At 37.5% G+C, this 12,356-nt stretch overlaps 2 protein-coding genes across 4 annotated transcripts in view; one reads left to right on the top strand and one right to left on the bottom strand.

Annotated features, from left to right (window-relative positions):
* GATAD1 (GATA zinc finger domain containing 1) overlaps positions 1 to 10,116 on the top strand; it is a 36,114-nt gene extending 25,998 nt beyond the window's left edge. For both annotated transcript variants that reach the window (XR_011472659.1, XR_011472658.1), the window contains 2 exons: positions 5,060 to 5,221; positions 6,040 to 10,116. The gene's annotated coding sequence lies outside the window, so the exon portion shown is untranslated. The remainder of the gene's footprint in view (positions 1 to 5,059; positions 5,222 to 6,039) is intronic.
* Positions 1 to 12,356, bottom strand: part of PEX1 (peroxisomal biogenesis factor 1) — a 47,901-nt gene that overhangs the window by 1,279 nt on the left and 34,266 nt on the right. For both annotated transcript variants that reach the window (XM_070424242.1, XM_070424243.1), the window contains exons 18-23: positions 11,686 to 11,828; positions 11,498 to 11,601; positions 10,569 to 10,745; positions 9,158 to 9,388; positions 7,597 to 7,785; positions 7,204 to 7,334 (exon numbers count right to left, since the gene is read on the bottom strand). In XM_070424242.1, the coding sequence (XP_070280343.1) occupies positions 7,204 to 7,334; positions 7,597 to 7,785; positions 9,158 to 9,388; positions 10,569 to 10,745; positions 11,498 to 11,601; positions 11,686 to 11,828 (975 nt within the window). The remainder of the gene's footprint in view (positions 1 to 7,203; positions 7,335 to 7,596; positions 7,786 to 9,157; positions 9,389 to 10,568; positions 10,746 to 11,497; positions 11,602 to 11,685; positions 11,829 to 12,356) is intronic.

Consider the following 12,356-nt stretch of genomic DNA (forward strand, 5'->3'; position numbering starts at 1 on the left):
ACCTGCAGCCAGCTGAGTAGACTCCCAGACAGAAGTAACAAGCATCACTCTGTCCAACTGAGCCAGCCCTTAGGGAGCTGGTCTTAAAGGCTCCCAACCAAAGGGGCCTTTGTCATCTCAACCTTCTTGGTTTTCTTAGTGCTGAGAAGTCCCAGTCCCATAGTGCCTGCCCAGTGCCACAGATGAGCAGGCCTGTGACTGGAGGCATCTCATGTTCTCTGGGAAACCAGAGACACTGTTTTCACGGCACCATTGTTTTACCACCTCTTACAGTGGTTAATTCTGGGAATGAACTTGATGGGTCTTGTGAGGGCTGCATCTTTTGCATCCTCTTTTGGGACACCTCTTGCATCCATGCTTAAGTTACACAAAGGCTTATTGGATTGCATCACTATTAAGATTAATTAAAGATGATACTTGTCAATGGCCAGGATCCTTTGAATTGGAAAACTACTAAATTTAAAAAAATTTAGTTAGAGAGCTCTCATGCCAAATAATCGCCTTACTGGCACCTGTGAAAAGGGGACACACAGGAGTACTGCTGCTAACCGTACGGACTCCCTTAACCAGATGAAAGAACAGAAATTACCACATCCAATGTCAATTCCCTTCTCAAAGTCCAGCTCTGCCTGCCTGTTGTTGTTTTTTCAAGTATAGTTTACATTCAGTGTTATTTTGTATTAGTTTCAGGTATACCACATAGTGGCTAGACAATCATATATTTTACAAAATATCCCATATCCGATATTTCCAGTACCTACCTGGCACCATTCATAAAATTACAATATTATTGACTCTATTTCCTATGCTGTACTTTATATCCCCATTACTGTTTGGTAATTACCAATCTGTACTTCTCAATTCCTTCACTTTTTTTCACCCAGCCTTCCCATATTCCCCTCTTTTCTGTCAACCATCAGTCTGTTCTATCTATGAGTCTGTTTCAGTTTTGTTTGTTCTTTAGATTCCACATATACCTGAAATCATATGGTATCTGTCTTTACCTGTCTGACTTATTTCACTTAGCATAATGCCCTCTACATCCATCCATGCTCTCACAAATGGTAAGATTTCATTCTTTTTTTTATGTCCAAGTAATATTCCACTATATATATGTACCAAAATCTGCCTGTTTTAACTTCCCTGGGGGTTATATAGGTTACTCAGGCATGAAATTGAAAAGAATCATGTCCTTGGTGGATGTAGTTACCTCTATATTCAGAACGTCCTACCAATTTTAGAGAGAAGTCAGAGAGATTACTATCAAAACCCCGCTCACAGGGACCTTGATGCTACTGCAGTTATCAGACAAGCCAGACGGCTCTGGGGAAACCCTCTCACAGGGGAGCCGATTACTCAAGGGCTGGAAGAAGCAACAGTAGAGCCTTTCCCCCTAAGGTGAACTGATCCAAGGTTGAACACCTTATAAGGCTTTTTAAAGGCATACTGCATTACACCTGCAGCTTTGCATACAGGCATCTTTTGATTCCCATCTTAACTGAAAATCTGCAGGTAGTTGGATGGATGGTCAAGACTGTTATTTTACAAACTGGATTCTTTGCCAAACCAGAAATGTGGCTCTAGAAACATTTCAAAGTCTACCTATCTTTACCAACCCCAAAATCTACCCTGTTCCTCTCAAAGTGCTTAGAGATATTTAGAACAGAATTGTCCTAAAAAGAGGAAAAATTTAAATAGTAATTATCCTACACTTCTGATAACAGAGAAATACGCCTCACAACTCCTAGGAGAAAACATGCATTCTTTCTCCCTTGAAGATGTAAATCTTACCATGTCTTTAAAATATAAACACCTCAGGAGGTAACCAAAACACTACCCCCAATCACCTGAGACTGAAAAGGACTTTCTACAACACAGACGGCTACAGAAGCTCCCAGCCCCAGATCTAGTCCAGAGCCTCCATAAGATTACTTGTCAAGGGCAAATATACATCTTGGAAGTCTTCTCCACAAATATTAGTAAAAACCATCAGCCATTTGAGCAAGTAATCTTAACTTGTTCTACCAGAGACACAATTTTGATTCAACTGTTATTTATAAACTAGTGAGTTTTGTATTATTATTATTTTTTTAAAAAAATATTTTATTGATTTTTTACAGAGAGGAAGGGAGATAGAGAGCTAGAAACACCGATGAGAGAGAAACATCAATCAGCTGCCTCCTGCACATCTCCCACTGGGGATGTGCCCGCAACCCAGGTACATGCCCTTGACCGGAATCAAACGTGGGACCTTTCAGTCCGCAGGCCGACGCTCTATCCACTGAGCCAAACCGGTTTCGTCGAGTTTTGTATTATTGTACCTGACTCATGGCTAAAATTTTGGAATTGAAGCTATAGGGCAGCAGTTCTCAACCTGTGGGTCGCGACCCCTTTGGCAGCCGAACGACCCTTTCACAGGGGTTGCCTAAGACCATCCTGCATATCAGATATTTACATTACGATTCATAACAGTAGCAACGAAAATAATTTTATGGTTGGGTCACAACATAAGGAACTATATTTAAAGGGCCAGAAGGTTGAGAACCACTTCTATAGGGTCTCTGTGTCGGTGTGTTTATGAGTGTCCATGCATGGATATACGTATGTTATGTATATGTGATACTTTCCTCCAATTGGATGGTACTGCCAAAATTAATTTGTAAAAAAGCTTTATTTAATTGGCTTAAAAATAAGCACTTATTAAGTTAAATAGTTCTAAACTCTCAAAAATATAATAGAAACTAACTCAAATGCTTTTCAAATTTACATGATCTGGGATAATCTTTAGTTAGAAAAAAAGTTTGTTAGTTTAATTACAATAGTCATGTTTTCAGAGTTATTCGCATTTAATGTTGACATACTTTTGTTCTACCCCGGTTTCTTAGTAAAATAAACTCATGTTACAAAATTTATCATTAATGGTTATCTACTTTAATGTCTCATGAAATTTTCACAAGTAATCTAAATATTTTTAAGAAAAAGTAAATTAAAGTTCGTAAGTGAACTTTTCAATACAAGTAATCTAAATATTTTTAAGAAAAAGTAAATTAAAGTTCGTAAGTGAACTTTTCAATAATAGTTGCTTTATGAGGTCTACTTGAATAATTTTCCAAAACTTTTTGGTAACTTACACTCTTAGAGTTTTGCTAATTTAAATGATGGGTGCTCATTGACTAGATCATTTTTAAATAAGATAAAATACTGAACCACTACTGAACATGGGTTTCTTACTACAATATTTGGATGTATTAGTAAACATGTCCTATGCTACAGTGAAAAATTGTACTAGTAGAAAGAGGGTTATGATCTAGAAATTATTAAATGTATTCATAGATTTGCCAATCTACAGAATGCTGGTGTAACATTTCACAATTACTAGAAATTAAGGTTTTTAAGGGTTAGGGATTCTAATTAATATATGTAATTAAAACTACAAGAAATAAGAACTCTGTATACAAGGAAAGTAGGTTTGTTTTTGGTAAAAAGGTATGAGGGCTCTCGCCAGGTGGCTCAGTTGGTTGGAGCATCATCTGTGGGTTCAATCCCCAGTCAGGGTGCGTGTGAGAGGCAACTGATTGAGGTTCTCTCTTCCTCTAAAATTTTTTTAAAAACGTGGGGGGAAAAAAAGTATGGAGATAGATTTTTGTTAAGGGAAATAGAAAGTTGAAGAGAGAATTTTACTTTGTGTAGTCAAGCTGGCTAAAATGGAGTAAATTTATTACAAGGGTTTTAAAAAATAAACTTTAATAAATTTCTTTCATCTGCTAAAAGGAAAAAATTTTTCTTGGTCTGTTGGTTTGCTACTGATAAAAGCTAAAGAAAAACCTTTCACAATCTTAAGTAATTGGCCTAGAAAACAGATTCTTCTCTTATTAAAAGAGCTAAAGGTTTTTTTTTTTACAACTATGTAACTTTCTGTATTTGCCTGTGAAATTTTTGTCACTTTGGTTAAATGGATAACTATATATTGTTTCACAGTGATGTAGAATCCTATTTGACTCTTTCAAAATCTTTTTATATTTTTGACAAATGTTCCCCGAATCAAATTCTAAATTAAGTATTTTGAACTCAAACTCACTTCAGAGTTTTTAAGAAACCCCTGGAACATCTCAAAAGATTTGTTAAACTAATTAGGTTTGTTATACAGTCATGTACCACCTGACGCGTTATGTGGAGAAACATGTCATGAGACAGTTTTATGGAACATCATGGAGTATATTTACCCACCAAAATCTAGAAGTAATACTAAAACTTCTTTTGGTTATATCTGTATGGATATATGTTGTTATGTGTTTCAAAAACTGTATAAAATTTCTAAAAATTTGATACATAATGATATCCGTCATAATTCCGGGTATCATCTTAAAAATGTTGTGTGTCACAGAAATAATTATCTTGTCAATTGAATTATAATGAACTCACATCAGATCTTGAAACATGGCCATTTTTGTCATTTACAGACAGTTACTGTTTTACTTTGATGCTTTTGCAAAAGTGTTCCTGCAAAAGTGCTACGTTTTCAAGGAGACTCTAACAAGTACAGGTTTCTCATACCACTTCAGATCATACCACTGAACTGGGTAAGAATCTGCAGACCTCTGGTGGAGAACCCGATGGCTTCCTAAAACTGCTAACCAAAAAGCAAGATCAACAAGAATTAATTACATGGGACTCAGTGAGTTAATGAGGATGATTATAACATTGTTGGTTCTTTTGTTTTCCCCCCAGATTTAAGGAAACCTTCTTCTTTTAAGCTATCAATAAATTGGTAAAAAATATCTTTGTAAACAAAGATTAACATATGCAACTAAATTTGTTTTTCTAATCTATCTAATGTAAATTTAATTATGTACTAGACCAAATTTTTCTCCAGATTCTTACCCAGTTCAATGTTATGATCTGAAGGTTGTCAGAAACCTGTACTTGTTAGTCTCCTTGAAAATATAGTGCTCCCTACCTGAGCCCTCCAGAATCCCCACAATTCAGAGACTCTTAGTGAATATTCTTACAATATAGTTATTTGCATAAGTTCAACAAGATTCTTTTTTCCTTGTAACAGACACAGTTAGAAACACTGATTATACTCTGAAGGCTTGAACTGGAATATATATTTGAGAATGCACATAGAAGGAACTAAGGTTCACTTTATGGAGCCAATGAAACACCTTGGAAAACCAGCCTGGTACCTGCTTACAGGGTTCCCAGCCAGCAGCTTTGCCAGGTGAGTAAAAAACATCACTTCCTGCCCTAACCGGTTTGGCTCAGTGGATAGAGCGTCGGCCTGCAGACTGGAGGGTCCCAGGTTCGATTCCGGTCAAGGGCGTGTACCTTGGTTGTGGGCACCTCCCCAGTAGGGAGTGTGCAGGAAGCAGCTGAATCGATGTTTCTCACTATCTCTCTCCCTCTCCCTTCCTCTCTGTAAAAAATCAATAAAATGAAAAGAACATCACTTCCTGGCAGATGCAGAAACCTCATGATATCTTGGGAACCTCAAGAGGCTTTGAAAAGTTCCAATAAAGTAGATACACAAGAGCATATATAGACGATCACTATTCCTGTTGCACTTATGTAAATAATCAGGCCAAGTTTATTGAAACTACACTTAATGTGCAAACAGATTAGTCTCACTGTGGTTACCTTTGCTAGAAATGGGCTGAATGTAGAGAGAGGAATTACGTTTCAGTAATACGCCTGCGCAGGTATCAGATTCTAGTGCTGTTAATTGTCTTTGATGTTTTGTCCTGTGTTTGATTACCACACATCTGCTTTCCTTACTTTCCTTCCCCTGTAAATAAAAACTACCCTTTTCCTGAAAACTGAATACAAACAACTTGGTCTAAACTTTCCAGAAATCATAGCAGGATATGCATGGGCAATCTTACTGCCTGTTGCTGTGTGAGCCACTCAGAAAGTTTACCTGAGCAGCCAAACTGCAAAAGATGCTTTCATTTGACACCTAGAAATCTCAACTGGCAGCCCTCAGAATGGAGTTATGGTCTGCTCTAATCATTAACCTTTGTTTTTCTTTTGGTCCCATAGAAATGTATCTGATTGCTTACACAATATAGGCCTAACTTTAGGAGCAAACCTGTATCACCGCCTCCTGCAACCAGAGACACTGTTTAAACAGACCTATTCTCAGCACTAACAGGCTGCGTCAGTGAGCTGGAACCATCTACCCACTCAACTTTTGGACTATGAAACTTCTTGGGGACGTTTCAAAGGTGGGGACTGAAAGGAACAGAATGTGCCACTTTGGCAGGTGCATCATTTTGAGCTGAAGGGAATCAAGACCCAGCAGACTAAGGAGTTTTTACTGCTCCCTTATCTGTCTAGAAGAATTTAGACAGTAGGCCTGTGCTAGAAAGATAGCTATTACCAGAGGTAACTTTTTTTTTTTCTGAAAGTCTTTTATCTGCAAGGCAGGGCAAACATTGATTATCACACATATGCTTTTCTCACCTTCCTTCTCTTTTAAATCCCTGGCCCCTATCCAGTTCCTGAGCTCAGGATAGTATATAAGCCTCAATTGTCTGTCTTTGAGTCTCTTATTTTTATGGGGCTCCCATAACATGTGCAATTAAATCTGTTTTTCTGTTAGAATCTATCTTATGTAAATTTAATTATGTACTGGACCAGCAGGAAAAATTTTCTGCCTTTACAATGTACACACACATGCATACCCCAAAGTATTGCAAAATTAAGAAAGAGTTGTAACTTCTAAAGAAAGGGAAAAATCTTTTCTCGAGATGAATCATTTACCTAGTTTATGGGTCTCAGACTTCTAAGTCACTACAGAGACAATTGCAAGATGCCTGTAACTCCAAATGTGTACAAGTGAACAACTTGAATGTATTGGAGGAATGTTCTAGAGATTAGTAAAATACACATTATTTTGAAAGTGAAAACAATTTTTTCAAACTACATATTGAAACCATTTTGAGCTTTTAATTTTCCTTTTATTTCTTCAAAGCTCTTAAAATTATATTTGAATTAATGATTTAATCAAAGAATTGGTTAATTAAAATGCATTTTTGACTTCTATACTCCTGAAGTTTATGGGTGTTTAAATGCATAACTACTAAACAAATTTCTGAATTGGTTTTTAAATATTCAAAATATTGGTGATTTTAAATAAGAACTTCAAGAGTTTAAATGTATAAGTGTCACTTCTAATAAGATGAATCAGAATCTGTTACTTACAGCTCAGTAAAACTCTTCCAGTCATCTTCAGTAATGGATGGCCTGGTGTGACTGAGTGCGGTCAGTAAATGCGACTGACTGATGGCCAGGCTGGTTTTGGTTGGTCCTGGTTGGTGAAGGGAGTCATCCTCCTTAAAATGAAAATGACAAAAAGTTACCTCAGGGACATGATTAAAAAGCAGCAGTCCAAGTGTTATCTCTTTTTGTCAGTGTTTCAGGAGACTTTGTGTCCCTTTCTGATAGGAAGCACAAAGCGATTTGACTGATCAATGAGTTTCAGTCCCTTGTTTATAAATATAGCTCACCTACAAATCAAATAAATGTATATCAAAAAAGGAAATACAATCTTTAAAAGTTTTACAGTGATAATGTATGGTGAGAGAAAAGCCATACTCCACTTTGGCTCCGGTATCTGCTCTTGATAACACTGATATCTGCTCTCAGTTGGTCTCTTTGTTCCTGGGTAAGTTCTTGGTAACCGTCTTGTGAAGCTGTTCTGAACATTGGAGGCCGTGAACACAACTGATCTTTCCCAGGAGCATCCTGAGTCATGGAGCTTGGTGCAGACAGGCACAGTGAGCTCTGCAGGGTTAGGTGCAATAATGAGGAGAGAGAAAAAAAGTATGTATTTATCAAAGATAAAGTAAAAAATGTTAAACACTAAAACCTGAAGATGGATAAGCTTATAATTTAATTAACTGAAGCTAAGCAAACTGCTTATCTATAATAATAAAAGCGTAATATGCTAATTAGACCGGACATCCTTCCAGATGAAGCTGGTGCCGGCAGCCGGGAAGGAAGGCCTACTCTTGCACAAATTTCGTGCATCGGGCCTCTAGTATTCTATAAAGTCCATTTATAGCTATGTTGTTCAACCGCCAGAGTGAAAACTGCCACAACACTAGGTTCTTTTAACACTTTGTTATGATATCTACCACACTAATGCCCTCAAGATAGATTCCAAATGAGTTTTAGTTTTCAACAAATATATAAGGTTCTGAGACATTTCTATATAGAAGTTAAAAAACAGAAAAACAATTAATGACCAGAATTAAAATAATAGCTTACTATTCTTAGGAATAAAAATGGATCACTTATAGTTTTAAAAACCTGAATTAACACAAATTTATAAAAAACCAAGAAAAAGATAACTAAATATCTGTAAAAATGTTGTATGTGCCAATAAAGTAACTGCAAGCCACTGTTAATTTTTTTTTTTGGGGGGCGGGGGGAGGGGATGTGTTAAATGCTATTTTAATTCAATAAAACAATGATACTGCCCACATTTAATCTTAACATTTTTCTTGTGGAAACATTACTACTACTCATAACATTTTTATTGTGCTTATACTTTCCACCAAAAGTGTTACAAATAGATACCATTTTGTGGTCAAAAATGTTTGCATTATACCAACTTTCTCATTATCCTCAAATGCTCTATAATAATAGAATTTAGGTTTAATATAAAATGGATCTGGCTGAAACCGGTTTGGCTCAGTGGATAGAGCATCGGCCTGTGGACTCAAGGGTCCCGGGTTCGATTCCGGTCAAGGGCATGTACCTGGGTTGCGGGAACATCCCCAGTAGGAGATGTGCAGGAGGCGGCTGATCGATGTTTCTAACTCTCTATCTCTCTACCTCTCTGTAAAAAAAAAAAATCAATAAAATATAAAAAAAATAAATAAATAAAATGGATCTGGTACTAAAGATGTCTGAGAACCAGTGATGAAGGGAGATAAACCTGAAAGAAACCAACTGGATACTTTGGCGCCCACTTGTTGCCAACTCTGTCTTAGTTCTTACCAAGAAATGAAAAATGACTAATTGGTGTAAGGAGAACAAGACTGTTTTACTGAAGAACCAGTCCATCAGAAAGAACATGTGGGGCTGGTTAGGAAACAAATCACTGTCCAACTTGACATCCCAACACTATACAAATGACTGTACAACATACCAAATCAGAAGAGGTTCCATTCCCAAGTTCTGATTCATAAGAGCTTCCAAAGTAGAGCCGGTACATATTGAATTTTGACTCATCTGGAAGCATTTCAGACATCTCTAGAGAAATAAGAGACTGCTCTAAGCCATACTCTCCATCTCCAGCTGAATCGTCAGAGCCACTGCTGTGGTTAAGAAAAACCATTGAAGACAGACTTAGGTCACTGTCGGAACTGGAACTTCCATCCTAAAACACAAAAGGGCAACCAGTTGTAAAGATCTAAATAATACTAGTACAATTCAGAAATAAACAACACAATACTTTCTAACAGACCAGTACAAGGAAACTTGATGTATTTTTCAAAAAAAGCTCTTATTCTCGAATGGTTCTGAAGACATAATAAAAATTAAACTATTAAAATTAAAAAAAGGTAAGATGGAATTGCAGATAATGTGCCAATCACCTCCCCACCACCCTCAACTCTGTAACAAACTTGGGAGTTAGTCCTCTGATTTTATTTTTATGTTTCTTTCAATTCAAAATTTTCTACTCTGAAATGACTCAACCATGTTATAGAAGTCTTTACAGATACATACCTTTTCTGATAATAAAAGGGGCAAAATGAAGAGCTTCAGTGGCTTGTCGAAATTAATAGCAAAACTTAGTATCTGATTTAGGAACATCAGGCTCTGCAAGAGTCTCCAATAAAATGTAGGGAAGAGGAGTACACAAGAAAACCCTTCCTAGAAAATGTATGATTAAGCCCATAATGTAGCAGAGTTCAAATTATCTGCCATAAAAATCACTATCCGTAGAGAACAGGCTGATTTTAGGGCCGAGGTACAGAAAGTACAAGATAAATGGAGAACACTCTGTTGTATTGGGAAGTAAGTTAAGTGACCAAAGAATGAGAGGACATATCAAAGGGACACAGAAGCCATCCAAAAGCAACTCCTATCGGCCAGATCTGGGACAATGACCTTCAAGATAAATATACTTTAGTTAAAAACAAAAAAGTTAAAACTAAAAACTCCAATATTTTTCTGACTATATTATCTAATTCATGATATCCTATTTTAAATAATATCCTTCCACACACCAACATATTTTGCCAACAGTAAGGTAAGGTTAACACGTTAAGCGCCCAGCTTAATGTGTTTTGTCTTCCGGACGGAAAGTATAGTGTCAGTCACTGGTGACCGACAGGGTGCTTAACGTGTTAAAGAAAAAGACACAACTCTTTCTTCATAATTACAAACTCTCTGCAAAGCCAATATTCCAATGAGGGAACATCTGACTAAAGGTGAATTTCTATCTAGTTTGCCAAAGTTGCTAAAAAATAGGAATTTTTTTAAGATTGAGATTTTGATACTGAGCTTTTCTTATCGCTCATAAAACACCTTAGCAATGATCTCAACTAACTTACTGGGAGTCCACAGGACAGCAGCCGTCCGTGCAAGGCCTCTAGCTGGGCATTGTACAGTAAAGCTTTCAGATCAGCTCCCGTAAAAGAGTCAGTTATGGAGGCCACATGCTGCAGGTCCACGTCATCCGCCAGAGGTAGAGGGCCACTGAGAACGTTTAAAATTTCAAGACGTGACACCTGAAGGGAGAAAAACTGACTTAACCAAAAGGCAAAATTAAATATTAAACTCTGTATCTCACCATTTTTAATAAATTAACTTTACATATCTAATAAATGCACCACCAGTCTACTATTTATCTTCCTTAGAACTTTTCCCTAACAGAAGGAACAAAGGGAGGAAAATGAACAAAAACATTCTTAACTATTCAGTGTAAATCATTTCTTATTCAGACAGTGCTTATTTTCTAGATGGGCAAATGTGCTGAGAAAGTGTTTCAAAAGGAAAATTAAAATAAATAGCTACATGTGACAAAGTTAGGTATTTTATACCTTTGACTAATTTATTTTTTACCTTTGGCTAGTTTATAAACTTGGGAACAAGACTTGGAACAACACAGGACTAAGAACAGTTAAAAATCATATCTTTATGTACCGTCATATGCTTGATTCTGTATCAGAGTCTTGCTGGGATAATGAAACGTGTGATCTTTAAACACAGCACATGTGGACATGCAATACTTGAGGTTTCCTTCCTTTTACCCCAACTGGCCAACACTGACGATCATACAGTTTTCACACTTGCATGGAAATGGCTGGGCCAAAGAGAAGCTTTGTATCTAATTCAGAATCTTTTCACGCTTTGAGCAAACAGTGACTACGACCTTTGCCTAAAGCTGTTCTTCTGAGGACAACTGCCATTACATGGCGGAAGTTCACAAGGAAAGAGTGTAGCATGTGTTGGGTTTGGACTCTAAATATGAAACTGTTACCTGATCAGGAGGAGGACAGTATACACATTTATCTAATCGGCCAGGCCTAAGAAGTGCAGGGTCAATCAAGTCAGGGCGACTAGTAGCAGCCAACACATAAACACCTGGGGGGTGAAGAATAAAAATTATTACTAAGTCCTGGTGAGATTTTTGTTATAATAAACTATTTTGGTATTTACTATTATTACCCTGTAAGCCTTCTACTCCATCCAGCTGAGTTAGCAACTGATTAACCACACGGTCTGTGACTCCTGTATTATCATGGCCTCGCCGAGGAGCAATGGATTCAAATTCATCGAAGAAAAGGATGCAGGGTTTTGCAGCCTGAGCTCTGGGAGAAACAAACAGTATTTAATAGTTTTGAATAGGGCTTCAGAGTTTGCAAGGTAATTTTATATACATACACACACATTATGTATTTATTTAAAGCCCACAACAAATCCTTGAAAGAGGCAAGGCCTATGTAATTTACTAGTTCTCAGTAAATTGGGTCTTAGCAAGGTCAAGGTGTTTGTTTATGACGCAGGTCTCCTGGCCAAGAACTAAAACCAGAGTATTATTCAATAAGTGAAATGCTTCTTTGATTCTTAATATAAGTAAACATTTTTATATGTCTTCTAAAGGCCTGGTGCATGAAATTCGTGCACTCGGGAGGGAGGTGGGGGGAGTCCCTCAGCCCGGCCCTTGCCCTCTCACAGTCCGGGAGCCCTTGGGAGATGTCCAACTGCCGGCTTAGGCCCATGGGGAGTGGGCCTAAGCCATCAGTGGGACATCCTTAGTGCTGCCTCTGAGGTGGGAGAGGCTCTCACCACCACCGCTGTGCTTGCCAGCTGTGAGTCCGGCTTCTGGCTGAGCAGTG

Source organism: Myotis yumanensis, unplaced genomic scaffold, assembly GCF_028538775.1.
Source record: "Myotis yumanensis isolate MYYU_CA2020_CCGP unplaced genomic scaffold, mMyoYum1.0.hap1 SCAF_9, whole genome shotgun sequence".
Taxonomy (NCBI): Eukaryota; Metazoa; Chordata; class Mammalia; order Chiroptera; family Vespertilionidae; genus Myotis; species Myotis yumanensis.